Source organism: Mobula hypostoma, chromosome 3 (genome assembly GCF_963921235.1).
Source record: "Mobula hypostoma chromosome 3, sMobHyp1.1, whole genome shotgun sequence".
NCBI lineage: Eukaryota > Metazoa > Chordata > Chondrichthyes > Myliobatiformes > Myliobatidae > Mobula > Mobula hypostoma.
In genome coordinates, this window is record NC_086099.1 from 184130303 (window position 1) to 184148600 (window position 18298).

Here is an 18298-nt window from a genome sequence, read left to right on the forward strand (position 1 = left end):
TTGACTCTGAGGTTAAGAAGGCGCACGGTGCATTGACGTGGAAGCCATAGAAAGGACAGGGAAGCCACAGGAAGGACGCGGAGGAGATTTACAAGGATATTGCCTGGATTGGGGAGCATGCCTTATGACAATAGGTTGAGTGAACTCGGTCTTTTCTCCTTGGAACGACGGAGGATGGGAGGTGACCTGATAGAGGTATATAAGATGAGAGGTATTGATCGTGTGGATAGTCAGAGGCTTTTTCTCAGGGCTGAAATGGTTGCCACAAGAGGACACAGGTTTAAGGTGCTGGGCAGTAGGTACGGAGGAGATGTCAGGGGTAAGTTTTATTACTCAGAGAGTGGTGAGTGCATGGAATGGGCTGCTGGCAACGGTGGTGGAGGTGGATACAATAGGGTCTTTTAAGAGACTTTTAGATAGGTACATGGAGCTTAGTAAAATAGAGGGTTATAGGTAAGCTTAATAATTTCTAAGGTAGGGACATGTTCGGCACAACTCTGTGGGTCAAAGGGCCTGTATTGTACTGGAGGTTTTCTATGTTTCTAAATCCTAGAATCCTGCAATGAAGGTCTTTGCTGAATAAGGACTAGAAATAATTGAGGAAAACCTTTCAAAGTTATTGTTAGGCATCCTACCCACTGCAAAACAAAAAAAGCCTTAAATCTTTCTAAAATTGTCTGTTACAAAATGTGGATTCAATTAGTCCCAGTTATAATAAAAACCACTTTCCCCTCCCACTCTCCATTGCACAAAGGCAGATATAATTTTATATATAAAGCTGCAATATGACAAACAGCAAAGGGCTGTGACGAAGGATGATGAACACATTAGCTTATGATTGACGTTCATGTAATCTTGGTTACTGGGCAAGTAAAATGGCAATCATTTCCACACCACACAATGGCCAAAACTGTGCTGATAGATTAATGTTCAACAGAGCTCACCATCCAGTAACTGGAGGGGACAGTTTGGGAACTGCAAATCTCCACACTTCTAGACAATTTGTGCTGCTCAACTACACCGTGTATAAGCAGCTACCTTCCTTAAACTTCCCCACAAGCTTCAAGAAGTTGCTGCGTAATTAAACTCACTGCAGGACATTTAAATATGCAGGTACAGTGTCTTGTAAAAGTATTCAGCCCCAACCCTTTGATCACATTAATGGTATTAAAACCAGGGATTTTGATCAATTTAAGAGATTTTTTTGGGAATCACACTCCTTTTCGACAGTAGACCCCAAAAAAATGGGGAAAATTATAAAGCGTGGAAAAGTAAAAGTTCCAAACCTGAAATGTCCGCAATTCAAAAGTATTCATCCCCCTTTGCTCAGTACTTAAATGACCTCCAGAGGTCTTTTTGGATATGCCCCTATTAGCTTTGTACAACGTGATTGAGCAAGATATGCCAATTCCTTCTTGCAAAACTGCCAGGTGAGTTGGGGACCGGCAATGGACAGCAATCTTGAGGTCTTGCCATAGATGTTCGATCAGATTAAGGTCAGGACTCTGAATGGGCCACTCAAGGACATCAATTTTCTTCGTTTGAAGCCACTCCATGATTGCTCTGGCTGTGTGCTTTGGGTCATTGTCCTACTGAAAGATGAACTTCCTCCCCAGTTTAAGCTTTCTGGCAGAGGCTTGCAGGTTATTATCCAGGATCTCTCTGTATTTAGCAGCATTCATCTTCCCTTCAATCATAACCAGATTTCCAGTCCCTGCTGCAGAAAAACAGCCCCGCCCCATAGCATGATGCTACCTCCACCATACTTTATAGTAGGTTGAGTGTTTCCCGGCTGATGCTCAGTACTAGATCTATACCATACATACCAGTCAGTGCTGAGGCCATGTTCCACTTTCATCTCATCTAACCACGAGACCTTTTTTCACATCTGTGGGTGAGCTAAGGAGACAATGGCACCTAATGGCAACTCCTTTGCTTGCATCTTCAGAAACAGCTCTATTTCTATCTTTGATATCTCTATTTTTCCCTTTCAGGGTTCTTTTGAAGTCCCTGACCCAGAGTTACATGCTGACTTTGGTTCTTTGCGGGAATGGGACCCGCTCTCAAGGTCTCACGACTGGCCATTATTCAATATACAGTACCAAGGACGCGGCCTAGAAGATTAGCTCGCCTTCGGAGTTCTGGGATATTGCGGCTCTGGAGGTGGACGTACACGTGGTCATTGCCTCTGCAGGGAATCGGTGTGTCGTGGGAGTCAGAAAATCGAAAACAGCAAGCTGGCTTCTGATTGTGTGCCCAAGAACCAAGCTCTTTGGACACAGAGCTCGGAAAAAGCGTCACAACGGACTTTTAACATCGTAAATCAGCAAGTTGTTTGTTATGTTTCCCCTCTTGCTGTGAAATGGAGACACCTCCTTTTCCCTTATTAGGGAGAGAGAGTCAGCCCGTGGTATGTCGAATTACCGGGTGAATGAGTAGACTTTGGGGTACTGCAAGTCTGTGTCTTAACTGATGCTTTGCTGTACGCTTAAGTGCTCGATGAGGGCACCAATGATTTTTTGCTGGTGGGGGAGGGGGATCGTTGCTTTGCTGCTGCTTAAGTGTGGGGAGGGCTTTGGGGGCTCTAACAGTTAAATGTCAGTCATTCTTTGGGGCACTCCTCTGTTTTCGTGGGTGGTTGCGAAGGAAAGGCATTTCAGGATGTATATTGTATACATTTCTCTGACATTAAATGTACCTTTGAAACATCTTTACAGTATCTTCTAAGACTCAGGCCGGTTCTGCTCACCGCTCCATGACATTCACTTGGCTCTGCTCTGAACTGAGGCTACGGCCTGCTCCAGCTGCTCTGGGCTTTGAATATGTGGACTCAAGATCTTTCATTCTGAATGCTAGCTGTTTACTTTTACTGTTTGCATGATTTTTTTTTCTCTCTGCACATTGGATGTTTGGTGGTCTTTTTTTTAATGGGTTCTTTTGAGTCTTTGATTTGTAGCTGCCTATAAAGAGATGAACCTCAAGTTTGTGTAATGTATACATACTTTGATAATAAATAAATTTTGAATTTTAAGTGGCATTTTGCAAAATCTTTACAGGCAAGGATATGATTTTTTTTAAAGCCAAGGCTTCTTCCTTGCCACTCTTCCATAAATACCTGTTTGTGCAAGGCCTTAGAGATTGTGGAGCCATGAACTTCATCTCCATCCGCAGCCACTAACTCCTGCAGCTTACTCAGAATAACTGTTGGCATCACACAAGTCCCTCTTACAAGTACCATTTTTCTCTGGCAAGTAAGTTTAGAGAGGCAACCTGTTAGAGGCAGTGTGGCTGTGGTTTCATATTTTTTCCACTATTTCACAGTGGACTGCACTAAGCTCTGATGTATGTTTAGAGCCTATGAGATGGTCTTGTACCCTTCCCCAGATTTGTGCCCCTCTATTATAATTTCCCTGACTTGTCTTGAATGCTCTTGTGTCTTCATTTTGGTTTGGTCTGTTGAATATCTACCATACTGTTGGATCTTACAGTGAGGGAGGTATTCATTCTTATGAATTCATTGTAAACAGGTGATCCTCCAATTTTCCACATCAACAAATTAGGCGAGTTGATAAAGTAATAGTCTATTGCACCAGAGGATAATTAGCATAATAATTACAAAGGCGATGAATACTTTTTCAATTTTGTTTTTTTAAGTTTTTAGTAAATTGTTGACAGGTTTTGAAATTATTCTTTTGATTTGACATGCTGCACAATGTTTAGTCAATTAGCTCAAAAATAAAATGAGACAGTAAAATGTGAAGATAGTTGAAATAGGCTGAATACTTTTTTCAAGGCACTGTAAATTTTAATGAGGAAATTTAAATCCCTCCCATGCCATTCATCCTTGTAATCCCCCAAAAAAACTTAAACCACAGAATCTCCTTCCAAATACCAAACTGTTTCAAGTTTATTTTTGTTTCTTTCCACCGGTTCTTTTTGCAACTTATTTGACTTTTAATTCATCATTTCATTCTCCTTCAATTCGCTTTCTTAAAATACTAAATTTAGTAAAGGGGACAATTATTGGTTCAGTCATACAGCAGAGTTCCAGCCACCCTGTTCATCATTATCAGCTTGTACTTTCAGCAACTCGGCTGAGCTTTTCAACTGAAGGGCAGAGGAAAGAAAATCAAATGGATACAATGCTGGATGCCCAGAACCCCAATATTTGGATCAAAGCTATCACTCTATATCACATCCAAACTTTAAAAAAAAGAATTCCATTCATAAACACAGGAGATTCTACAGATGTTAGAAATCAAGAGCAACACATGCAAAATGCTGGAGCAGCTCAGCAGGTCAGGCAGCATCTATGGAAATGAATAAACAGTCAATGTTTCTGGCCGAGACCTTACATCAGGAACAGAAAGAAAGGGGAAAGAGGCCACAATAAGGTGGTGGGGAGAGGGGAAGGACAACAAGCTAGAAGGCTATACGTAAAACCAGGTGAGTAGGGGAGGGAGAATGAAAGAAGCTGGGAGGTGATAGGTGGAAAAAGAATTATTCAAAAGAATGATTTCAAAACTTGTGAATAACTTACTAAAAACTTAAGGGCTGGAGAAGGAGGGATTTGATAGGACAGGAGAGTGGACTATGGGAGAAAGGGAAGGAGGGGCACCAGGGAGAGGTGACAAGCAGGTGAGAAGAGGCAAGAGGCTAGAATGGGGAATTGGAGAGAAGGGGAGGGGAAAAATTACCAGAAGTTGGAGAAATTGATGCTCATAGAATCAGGTTGGAAGCTACTTAGACGAAATGTGAGGCATTGCTCCTCCAACGCAAGAGTGGCCACATCGTGGCAGAAGAGGTGATCATGGACCGATGTCAGAATGGAATTGGGTATAGGAATTAAAATGGCTGATCACCATGAAATTCTGCTTTTTGTGGAAGGAATGGAGATGCTGGACAAAATGGTTCCCCAACCTACATCGGGTCTAATCAATGTAAAGGAAACCACATCTAGAGCACTGGATACAGTAGACAACCCCAACAGATTCACCGGTGAAGTGTTGCCACACCTAAAAGGACCATTTGGGGCACTGAATGGAAGCGAGGGAGCTCTAATTTCCAGAAATTGTCCTTTCTCCCTTTCCTCTTCTTCTATTCCCTACTCTGGCCTCTTACCTCTTCGTTTTACCTGCCTACCACCTCCCTCTGGTGCCCCTCCTTCTCTTTCTTCCATGGTCCACTCTCCTCTCCGATCAGATTCCTTCTTCTCTAGCACTTTTCCACCCATCATCTCCCAGATTCTTACTTCATACCCCTCCCTCTCACAATCTGGCTTCACCTATCACCTTCTAACTTGCCCTTCTTCCTCTCCCCCCATCTTGTTATTTGGCATCTTTCCCCTTCCTTGCCAGTCCTGATAAAATGCCTCAGCCTGAAATGTCAACTTTTTATTCATTTCCATAGATGCTGCCTAATCTGCTGAGTTCCTCAGCATTTTGTGTGCAATTACAATTCAACCAGTATTTCCTTTTATTCACAATATTTGTATGAGCAAATACAGATTTAATAACTTAACTCGTTAAATATCTTGTAAGTGCTTAAATGAGTTCTCTCAACCCAACCACTCCCACAGGTACATCCCCAAGATAGAGATTAATTTAAAGAAGAATTTTAAAAAGATACATTTTTCTTCAAATAATTCTCAAACATGCCAAACATAAACAGCTAAAAACTAAAACAAAATATGTCATTAAATTATCTGAACTGCATCAACCAGTTCTGTGCACCATGTACTAAAATGAGCAATGTTCAATCAAATAAAAGAATCTCAGTTCCAGTTGAAGTATCAAATCCAAAATAAGTTTTTCAGTAAGACTCGAATCCTGAAGTTAAGAAAAAACTTTAAAGGCTTTAAAAGAAGCAAAAGAGAATCAATCAGGAACTGAGGAAGCATGTAGTAAACTCAGCCAACACAATCCTGCAAATTGCTTTTCATATAGAGGTATCCAAGTCAGGTGAACTGTTCCTATCTGGTCAAAACCGAACCAAAATGGTACCACAATGAACATACTACCCTTTGAAAGCCTCAACACAATGGGGATGGTCCACCAGGCCAAAGGATGAGGAAATTTCCCAAGCATTCTGGAAGCATTTAATCCACATCACTTTATCAGCCAGAAGGGCAAACTGGACAATCCTATTTGGCCTCCTGACCATCACCAATCCTTCAGGTTTCTTGTCCACAAAATTGCACATTCTACATAAACAAGATTGATTCAGTGCTTTGGCTGCAGGTAATGGGGTATGCTCGGAAAACTAAGATTTAAGCATCATTCACTTTACATGCAAGGCACCCAATGAGAAAACTTTGTCAAATTATGCTTTAAGATAAATACAATAATAAAACTATTAACTTCATGATGAATCAAATCACTTGAGCAATGGGAATTACTACCAAAACTACCAATGACACCAGCTCACCACCACTGCTCACCTCATGTTCAAACAAAATAGTTCCATTCACAACAAAACAGAAGCAAATGGTTGTGACTATTGGGAGCAGGAGAAAAAGATAAACGGGTGATCAAGTCACTGTACTGGTAACTGGTGAGACCTGGACTAACTAATCTAAGGAATATAAATTTGAATCCTGGAGAGGTTGGAGGTCAACATAGATCAGCCATGATCCAACTGAATAGCAGGCCAGATTTAAAGGGCAAAAGGGCCTACTCCTGATGCTAATTTTCATACATTTTCTTGTGCTGTGGTAGCTGGGGCATTTAAAAAAAAATCAGTAAATTAAATAATCTGGAAACTACAGCTAGCATCAGTTTATCCCAACAACAGAACACGGAAATGCTTAAGCAGAGGGCTGAAGGCACTACATTCCTCTTCAGCTTCAGATCAAGAAAGTTAGTTTTAAAATAAAACTCATTCATCTGAGTGGAGTCAACGTGGAAAACAGTCATTGTCCCAAGTGTTTAAACTATTCTACTTTATTTATTTGTTAAGATTTTAAATGGCTTTTAATTTTAGTAATTTCATTTGTTTAATTATTTAAGTGTCTTGGGATAGTTTTGAAGTGTCTATTAGAGAGAGTGAAGAACAGCTCAAAAGCTTTTATGAACAGACTCTGAAAATAACAAGACATTGTGGGGACAGGACCCAATTTGTTAGCTACATCCTCATTATCAAACTGACTCATTATCCACAGATCCTCATGTTACAGGGAAAATAAAGTGTGCCTCTACAGATGCCTCTCTTATGTTATCTAGTGAATCCTGTTTGCCATTAAATATGCTTATTTGATGCTTCACATTGACAGATAAAAAAATAGAGTGTGCATCCAGAGCCATGGTTGGGAAAATCAAGGGTCAGATATGCTGCCGGAACCTGAATCTGGAATATGGGCCATAGTCCACAGCAAGAGACGGAAGGGAAGCTGGGGCCAGGGATAAGAACTTGAATAGGCCCAATTTTTTTTAAAAATTTCAAAATATACTTTATTCAAAAATAAAATTATATACAATAAACCATTCAATAACTTTCCATCCTTTACACACGTTCCCATTATACTCGGTACATATCCATACTTATGGCCACCCACGTGGCACTCCAGTTGTTCACCTTACCACATCATTGTTGAGGGGTATACTCTGAGAATGTGCCAGTCGGCAGCATTCTCCCACGGACATCTCCATGTGCTGGTAGATCATGAAGTTCCAGGCCGACCAAAGAGCGTCTTTCACCGAGTTGATGATCTGCCAGCAGCACCGGATGTTGGTCTCCGTGTGCGTCCCCGGGAACTGCCCATAGATCTGTTACGCAGCTGCTGGGGATGAAATGTGACACTAGCCCGTCCATCCTCCTCCACACCCTCTTTGCGTACTGACAGTGTGCAAAGAAGTGGGTCACAGACTCCTCCTCACTGCAGTCCTCCCGTGGGCAGTGGGGTGCGTAGACAACGTTCCGGGCATACAGGAGGGCTCTGACTGGCAGGGCCCCTCTCACCGCCAGCCAGGCGAGGTCTTGGTGCCTGTTGGTGAGATCTGGCGATATCCTTTTTAAGTCCACAGACTTCCACAGCTATGTTTACTGTACTTTCCCCTTCACTGGTCACCCATATTGTTAATCTACTTTTAATTTACTGTGATTGCCTGCAAGAAATCAATCTCAGGGTTGTATATGGTATACAGGTATATGTACTTTGACAATAAATTTACTTTGAACTTTGAAAAGAAACTAAAAAAGTGTGTTGTTTTCCTGTTTCAGCCCTCAGGACAAGACTGAGTTCAAGCTTCAAATCACCATTTTCCATTTGTACGAAAACTAAATCGTTCTGAAAACTGATTATCAACTTTTAACATTAACTATGAATGCTAAGTTAGTGAACTGACATCACCTTGTATCAACTGTATTTTGTTACTCAAGGATATCAAGGGTATCATCTTATGCAGATGAGTATCGTTCACATGAAGATTAGCTAGTATCCAGTTAAGAAAAACAGACTTCACTGACTGTGTGGCCTATTCCTATCCATATCCTGTATTGTTTCTTCTCCTTTGTGAATTCTAAGTAAATCAGGACTTTTTCCAGAAAATGTGCTTGGAACCCTGAACAGTAGGAAGAACAGAAAGATACTGATGGAGATAGAAAAATAAACAAAATACTTCTCAAAGACTAATCCCATCGGAATGGAGAGGTGAAGATGCATCGCGTGGTAATATTATGTCAGTTACCAAAATATAGCGGTTGATCTGTTAAATGTACAGATCAGTAAGGTGGAAGGTGAGGACAATGAGAATCTCATCCTTGTGAAGGAGACAAGAGAAATGCAGGAAATGAAATTTGCACATTTAAGAACTCCATCAACCGCAGTGGAGGGGTAAAAAGTATATCAAAAGCATTAGCATTGACAGGATAAATGACAACGGCAGAAACATGGAGATTCAATTGGAGCCCTCAAAGAAGAAAAAATGTCACCAAAGTAGCCTTTGAAGACTTAAACAGCATTCTCCATGAGCCCTTAATCAGAATGAAAAGTGGACTTTCTCACTGGTGACCTCTCCCCTCAGGCGCGGCATCAATTTTGTGATGTTTGTACTTTCCAAAAATTCAGAGCTTGATTATTAAATCTCGTGTCTAATAGTTTACTACAAGGTTTGGGCAATCTACACAAAGTTGCCATTTGCTCTCAGTTTAGGCATGCTGGTTTTAATTGTCACTTCAATAATTGAATAATTCATACATACAATTCTTGTGAAGATCTCTTGCATTCCTTCTTAAATTTGATGTTTGTTACTCAAGATTCTTTCTAAAAGGATTTTGTTTCATTGGGATTGTTGGTTTTAAAAACAGAACTATATATAAACAAAATTTTCAGAAAAATCAACAGATTTAAAATCAAGAGTAGAATTAATCATAAACATATTCTAACTTTATCTTCTATTTTTGCTCTGCTGTCCAATTATTTCTTTTGCTCTGCCATTTCACTCATCTCAGCAAGGCATATTACCTCTGGCTGATATTAGTATAAATTACCTCTTACTCATCGTTTCCCAAATTACTCAAGTCGAAATGTTTGAAATAAATGTCTGCTATATTAACAAAAAAATCTTGCTTGCTAAAATAAGAATTTATCATAATTGTCTAGAATTTGCGGCTGTGTTGACAGTGGATTTACTAAGTTTGTTATGAAAATTCTTCTGTCTGGCTCGTTTGATGATCCAAAGAACAAAAATGCATTAAAAGCAATCCAGCAAAAGATGTCCCTGAGTCTGTTTAGCTGGCTTCTTTCAATATTAGAAATTAGCACTTTGCTTTCACTATTGATTACAAAGCCTAAGTCATTTTCTCTTAATTATATTGTGATCAAGATTTTTTTTATTTTTGCAAGGGCAGAAAAGATACTCGATATAATAAAAATGTAAAATAATTAGTCACCAAGACATTAAAACTGAACTTGAATTAGCTAGTTTCCACAATAATATTGTTAAATGAGTCTTCAGTTAGAAATGCAAGCCCAAAATTGGAAATTACACAGAGCTAATGCCTCCATCCCATAATGCCAATGCAAGCATAATTTCCAGTACAAGAAACCTTTCACAGCAAGCATGCCTATCAAGTGCAGTGAATTCACTACTTCTCAGGATAATCATCCAACTCCAGCAATAAAAGCAGAAAATTCTGGAACCAACCAGCAGTTAGACAAATCTGTTGAAAGTGAAAAACAGCTAATTTTTAAGTTGATTACCTTTCATCAGAAGTTACTAATTGCAATCTATTTACACTATCTACACAAATTCTAACTGGCCTATTGAGTATCTTCACCCCAGTCGGATGGACACAACGACATCAGACCCAGGCAATGAACAAACGACGATGAGGAAGCAGTGTGCATGTGGCAAAATCTGCAAGAACGATCGCGGCTTGAAGATCCACCAAGCGAGGATGAAGTGTTTGGCGGGAGCAGGAGCAGCACAACGCACAGGCGTCCAACCTGGTGAGACTAAGGAGGGGCCAGGCCCGGAGTCACCCCATAGTGCCCAGATCCTCCAAGTGTTGCAAACTAATCCCTTTAACATGAAGTCTAACAGGAGGCGGATCAAATGGCCTGCAGCTAACATGACTTCACTGTGGAAGCAGTTTGATGAAGGACAGAGGAAGAGGAGAGCGATCCGCAGTACCACCGATGTGGCAGAGCGGGCCTCAAGATGGCTGCGGCTCAAAAGAGGGGAGCCATGGAGTCATAAGTAGCTAGCCATCTGGACACAAGCTGGGGTCTGATCAGCCCTGGCTGGGTCACCTGGAGGAGGTTGTATGATGTTGAAAAACCCGAAACACCCGATGATTCCAGGAACATCACTGAAGATGTGTCCACGTACACAGCAACATTTTTGTTTATATTAGACTTCAAGCATCTACCTTACTTTGTTTTTCAATGAAACATCTGCAATTAATTTGTTAAAATTGGTACACATCATTTCAGTATGGAAATAGGCATACTGAATATTGCATGATACCCCTCTTCACGTGACAACTTTGGAACTGTAATTGGCACATTTTCATCATTATTGAATCAAAATCCTGGAACTCCCAACTAATTTGCATTGATAGTATTTTCACCTAACAGAATGCATCAGCTTACGGTGTTTGCACATTATTTGGCACTATGACAATCCTCAGAATATTTTACATTAAAGCTGAACAAGAAAGATGTGCTTTCATCAAGATACCTTTTAAGATGCAGTTCCCTATAATGCATGAAACAGAGCACGGCAATTCCCACAAATAGTAACAAAATAAAACTTTCACAATTTAAAGGTACTTAAAATTCACAAAACTGTTAGACGCTTAAGTATATTGAACTAATCTAACAAATGGAGTATACTTTCTTTTCTGGTAGGATCCAAAACCAGAGGTCGCTGTTTAAAAACAAAGGGGGCTGAAAAGTTACCGTGAGTAGACAGGAAGGCAGAGCTGAGGTCATCTTATTAAACAGCGAGCAAGCTTAAGAGTCAAGTGGCTAACTCCTACCCCAAAGTGATGTTTCTATTAGTGACAGTTTACATTTTGTACCCTGGGGATAATGCACTACTGCTGACGTTCGACATAAAAAGTTCCCATCTTAACAATATTCCTTCCCTCAGTTTCTACTTTACTCTACCTTTGGTTCCTGCAGCAAAATCAAGGTTGTATTGTTAGCTTTCCCAGTTGTCCTGAAGTCTCTCAGAATAAAACATTCAATTTTACAATATCCAGACAGCAAATCTGGAAGAATTAAGGGAATGTTATACGCCCATTTCACTGTTACCAGAATTGCATAGAGTAAAACCATGCTCTGCAGAGAATAACTTCTGGAGAGAAAGAATTTGAACAAATCAGCTGACTTGTGGACTGAAGCATCAGGGATCAAAGAGATGGGCTGTGACAGTTGGTCATATGATGACATCTCTACAAGTAGTGGGGCTGGTATCTCTGTTACATAACAGCTGGCAGCCATCCCCAACATCATTCAAGGAGTCACTCCTTGATAGCACTTGGGTAGATAGTTCAGAGAAAACACAGTCAAACATCCTTGATATTAGTGCAGATTTCTTCAGAACTCCTCTACCTTAATACAATTCAACTGCACCTAAACAAATCAGCTTTACAAAGAAGTCTGGAAAGGCAAAAGATATCGCAGCACATGAGATAATCTAACCTTACATGGGGTTTATGTACTACACAAGCTGCTGCCTACTTCATTTCATTCTATTTCTTTCTCCCATATTGACTTATGTGACTTCCATTTAAATACACAATATTCATCTTTCCCAATGCGGATGATTGCCCTACATTCTCACCACTTTGATTCCCTTTCTGGGTTCATTAGTGATCTTTTAAGGTCCACAGGCATAATGTATTACTGTTAACAACAGACAAATAGATAACACTATGCTCTCATTGTAACAACTTGTGATATTTTGTAATTATTTTACAACATAAAATTTTCCAGTGAAAAATACAATAACCACTTCTTAAATAATGCAATGGTAAAAGATCATTTGTTTGCATTCCACATGATAAAGGTATTAATGGCTTGTTTTTAAACGAGAGATTCTGCAGGTTTATTCTAATTCAACTTTGTTCTAAAATAAGTTAATATGACTGCACCAGATCATTTACTAAACCTTTTCTTGTGCATTCAAGTATTATCCATCATCATGTGCCGTGTTGTATGACATAGTTGATTATGGTCTCACGACCATGATTCTTCTTGACAAATTTTCCTTCAGAAGTGGTTTGCTATTGTCTTCTTCTGGGCAGTGTCTTTACAAGGCAGGTGACCCAGCCATTCTCAACACTCTTCAGAGGCTGTCTGCCTGGTGTCAGTGGTCGCAAAACCAGAACTTGTGATATACACCAGCTGCTCATATGACCATCCAGCACCTGCTCCCATGGCTCCATGGGACCTCGATTAGGGGGGGATAAATGAGAGCCTCACCTTGCCTTGGGGTGACCTACAGGTTAGCAGAGGGAAGGAATGCTTTACACCTCCTTTGGTGAGACACATCTCCAAGCTCACCATTATTATTAAACACTAAATCACTTAATATTCATTAAAAAGCACACACCAACAAGTTAAAACAATTTAATTGGACACAAAATACTTGGTTAATAAAAATTAGAATCCCACCACTTTGGGTATTCAATAAACAGCAGCTTCATGATTTTCAGGGAGAAGAAAAACAATCTACCAATACTTTCATTATAAAAATGAATTTTAATAAGTCATTGGCCCACTTAATAAAGTTCAATTGAGGATAAATATAATCCCCACTAAGAATTAAGACCTTAAGATACTAAATAAGATCCGTATTTCAAAAGGCAGATTCAGTGATAAATGGAATCGCCAGACACACAAGAAAAATTTCTTGCCCAAACTAGCAAATATATTCAAGCTAGTTCCCTGTGCAAGGTATAACAAGAGTCCAATCTTGTGTTATCTAAATAGGGCACAATTTACCACACCTCCAAAGAATAGGAACTTCAGGCAAATTTAGACTTGCAAGTCAGCTACTGTTGTACAGGGATCAAAAACAAACCAAGATGCTACTGATCAACTCAGCAGCTTAATCTTACCAGGCAGAGAAGCAGCAGGAGGTCTGAGTAATTCAGTGCTGTCTGTCTGTTTAAAAAAAATTGTTTATGTCTTGACAAACTGGAACCAAGTTTTGAAGTGAAAGATACAGGGGGCCAAAGGACCTGTTCCTTTGCTGGACTGTTCAATGTTCTACATTCTATATAATCACGACCACAGATCCAGTAGCGCAAGTTCATGATCACAGCCATATTATTGGGAATTAGTGGCCAACACTAAAGCTCCAGACATGAGCTTATACATGCACAACATTCCATCTCACCTGATCAGGTTACCCACTCCACTACTTCTACTACTACTGACTCCAACAGCAATAAGAGCAAGTAACAAAGTGAAAGTTTGTCACATGCTACATTAATGATTATTTCGCAATTTATTGCAACATCAAACTACTGATTGGGTTAAGAATGTAAAGCATTCAATCCAATGGGTTCTTATTTTACAGTTCAAAGGCAAAGGATAGCATTGAATTACAGAATGTATAGAAATCCTGTCATTTTCATTTTAAATTCAAACGAATAAACAGCCTACGGTATTCTCCTTCAACTCAAACCATGTTAATAAGGTACAATCTTAAAAGGAAAAAGTTTGGAAAGCAAGATTAGAGTTCTTGGGAGGTTGTAAGTAGTCGGATAGATAAATGGTAACCAAAAGACATGCCATATCTGGATTTCCGAATGCCATTCAAGCAGGTGACAAAAGAAACACACACAAAATGCTGGTGGAACGCAGCAGGCCAGGCAGCATCTATAGGAAGAAATGCGCAAACATGAGAAAATCTGCAGATGCTGGAAATTCAAGCAACACACACAAAATTGCTGCACATGGCAAGAACCCATAGCACTGGGGAATAATATATTAGCATAGATTGTTTCCTATTAACACAGAGTTAAGACAAGTAATTTTCAGTACAGCAAGCTATAACTGTGGGCTATCACAGATATCAGGGCTGCAGCCACAACTACACACAATCTAATGACCAGATGTATCGCAGATAAATTTGCTACCATATAAAGATCAGTGAGAAAGCAAATTGTGGGAAGGATACATACAATCAACAAAATTGTACAGGTAACAAGTTGGCAAATAGTTTAACACAGGGAAATGAGGTTATCCACTTTGATAGGAACAAGAGAAAAACAACATTCTTTAAATCAAGAGGGAGTAAAAAAATGCCATAGAAATGTGTGTCATCATTCATGAAATACAAAATTAGCATGCAAGTACAAAAGGTAATCAAGATGACAAGTGTAATATTGACTTTTTCTTGCAATGGAATTTTTGGGTTGGTTTAGTCCTTAGTAAAATTATTCAATAAGAAGACTGAGACAGAGAAGTGCAAAGATTCACAGAATGCCAATTTACCTTGAATATATTCATGGCTGACATGTTAATATGACAGTCAGGATTTATGAGGAAAAGGTGAGTAGAGCTTAACCCAAGTTCAGATAAGCAATCTGATCGCATAGTGGAGAACACATAACGAACCATACAGCCGACATGTATCCTTACCTTTCAGTTTTGAATATCATGGGATGCGCTTGGTATTTACTGTTCTGTTTGCACAAAGGCAATGATAACACTGTGTCATGTTATGTCAGCATTTAAATTTACAAGAGGAAAATATCATCAAATCCAGTTCAAGATAAATGCTTACAAGACCTCAATGAAGGCTGTATTTACTTTTGAAGTGTAACAAAGTTTGAGGTGAACATCAAACATTAGTATGCCATCTTAAAAAGCTGCAAAACAGAATTGGACACTTTTCTACAGAGAAGGGGGGAAATAATATAGAATCATTCACTTGCAAATTTTTTGTAGGTTTCCTGTCATTTCAATAAGACAAGCTTCGGTCAAGATCCTGAACACAACTCATTTTTAAACATTTCCCAACTGAAAATTGCTAGTTAAAGAGGAAAAATATCAACATAAAAATACAGTTAAATGCAGAATTATTCACTTTAAAGAAAAGTCTTAAGTCTTACAAATAGCTCTTCAATCTGTACGCAAGTATCTTTCAAAATTAAGGCTAAAAGTAACACATCAACAGGCCGCGTCTATTCTGACAACGTGTATGTATACAGTTGCGAAAATCCATCAGCCGGCACGGAAACGAGAATGCAAAACAGCCTCTTAAAACTCATTTAAAGAACAGACCGTGAGAAATGTATATTTAAAGTAACAATGGTTCATTCACCGGACATTCTCCGCCTACAGTTTAATAGAGATATTTTAAAAGTTCATTTTACTGAACACTAAACATTGGCAATGGCGGAGGATAGTTTTCTCGGATGGGGAAAGGGGCTTAGAAACGGGGCTCATCAGCTCATCCTCACAACTTTGAAGGAAATGGGAGCCGCAGCCCCGCGCTAGGCCTCGGTAGCCTGGCGTTCTGCACCGCCATTGGGTCTGAGTAAGCCGGACACGGAGAGCGCGGCCATGGGAAAAACGAGAGTCAAGAGCCGGCCCTCACCTGCTCCACTCCAAGGAAGCGGTAAAAGTTCTCCTGCACTTCCTCCACCAGATCGAAGAGCTCCATCTCGGCCGTGTCCCAGCTCAAGCAGCAGGGCACGCAGCCCAACAGAAGAACCCAGGCCGCCAGCCATGCCCCAACAACCGGCGTCAGCATCGCCGGGCCGGCTGCCTACCTAACTGAACCACCGACAGCCAACCGCCGCCTAACTCATTCACCAGGCAGCAGCCGGGAAGACGTGGCTCCTTCACTCAACCGCTCCTTAAAGGCGCCGCACACATTTAGTCAAACTCGCCCAAGAGTTTGAACAACCGTATAATTTATGCTTGTCTAAGTTCATGTAAGCTTTGTTTGTAGTGTTCTGTGCTGCTGCTGCAAATGGCTAATTTTCATTACATTCATAACCTCGTGGTGCATACGCATGACAATAAACTTGAATTTGATAAACGAGCCTAAACGTAGGTTTAAAAAAGGAAAAAAAAAGGCAAAGCTGTTAAACAGTACAAACAGGTTGGCTTGGCAGATCATGATGTAGGAGTTGAACTAAGAATAACGGGCAGAAAATACTGGTTAGAGAGATTTGTACCGCTATTAAATAATGGGTATACAAGAATCAAGATGCTGGTGGAACTCAGTGAACCAGGCTGTATCTGTTGAGAGAAATGAACAGTCAATGCTCTGAGTTAAGACTCTTGGAAATCCATTTGTCCAGATGAAGGGACAACCCAAAACATTAACTGTCCATTTCCCTTCACAGGTGCTGCCTGACCTGCTGACTTCCCCAAGCATTTTGTTTGATGAACCAAATTCCAGCACCTGTATTCCCTTTTGTCTCCAAATAATAGGTACAAATCAGAAAATTAGAGGAACATGTAGTACAGATAAAACAGTAAAGGTAGGAGACCTCTTTTTCAACATATGGACTGCTCTCACCTCTCTTTTACACTTCATGTATCTGAAGAAACTTTTGGTATCCTCTTTAATATGATTGGCTAGCTTACTTTCGTTTTCCATCTTTAATTTCTTAATGACTTTTTTTGGGTTGCCTTCTGTTGGTTTTTAAAAAGCGTCCTGACCCTTTAACTTCCCATTAGTTTTTGCTCCGTTATATGCCCTTCCTTTGGCTTTTATGTTAGCTTTGACTTCTCTTGTTAGCCATGGTTGTGTCATCTTTCTTTAGAGTACTTCTTCCTCTTTGGGATGGATATATCCTTTGCTCTTTGGATTGCTTCCGGAAACTCCAGGCATTGCTGCTGTGCTGACATTCCTGCCAGTGTTCTTTTCCAATCAATTCTGGCCAATTCCTCTCTCATGGCTCCAAAATTCCCTTCACTCCACTACAATACTGATACATCTGGCTTCTCCTTCTCAAATTTCAGGGTGAATTTGACCGTATTATGATCACTTGCCCCTTACTTTAAGCTCTCTAATCAATTCTGGTTCATTGCACAACACCTAGTCCAGAATAGCTGGTCACCTAGTAGGCTCAACCACGAGCTCCTCTAAAAAGCCATCTCATAGGCATTCCAGAAATTCCCCCTTCTGTAATCCAGCACAAACCTGATTTTCCCAATCTACCTGCATATTGAAATTCCCCATGACTATTATAACTTTGCCTTTTTGGCATGCATTTGCTATTTCCCATTGTGGTTTGTAGACCACATTCTTACTACTCTTTGGGGGTCTGTATACAACTCCCATCAGGGTCTTTTTACTCTTTCAGTTTCTTAACTCTATCCACAATGATTCAACACCTTCCGACCCTATGTCACCACTTTCTAATGATTTGATGTCATTTTTTTACCAACAGAGCAATACCGCCCCCTCTGCCTTCCTGTCTGTCCTTTTGATACAATGTGTATCCTTGGACATTGAGCTCCCAGCTATAATCCTTAAGCCTTGACTCAGTAATGCCTATAACATCATACCCGCTAATCTGCAACTATGCTGCAATTGGTTAACCAACCCACTATCCATGCCAATACACTTCCTCGGACTCCATGCATCCGTATCTTATTTATAAGTCTCTTGTGCGGCACCTTATTGAATGCCTTCTGGAAATCCAAGTATACGACATCTACCTGTTCCCCTCTATCCACTGCATTCATTATGTCTTCAGAGAACTCCAGTAAGTTTGTCAAACAGGACCTGCTCTTTCTGAATCCATGCTGCATCTGTCTAATGGAACCACTCCTTTCTAAATGTTTTGCTATTTCTTCCTTAATGACAGCTTCAAG

At 40.2% G+C, this 18298-nt stretch overlaps 1 protein-coding gene across 2 annotated transcripts in view; it reads right to left on the reverse strand.

Moving 5' to 3' along the window:
* Window positions 1-18298, reverse strand: part of dnajc1 (DnaJ (Hsp40) homolog, subfamily C, member 1) — a 292850-nt gene that overhangs the window by 180670 nt on the left and 93882 nt on the right. The window contains exon 1 of one of the 2 annotated variants that reach the window (XM_063044232.1): window positions 16062-16395. The exons of the other annotated variant lie outside the window; for it this stretch is intronic. Coding sequence (XP_062900302.1) covers window positions 16062-16217 — 156 coding nt within the window. The 5' untranslated portion in view covers window positions 16218-16395. Of the gene's footprint in view, window positions 1-16061; window positions 16396-18298 lie in introns of those variants that run through there. 2 annotated transcript variants of the gene reach the window in all.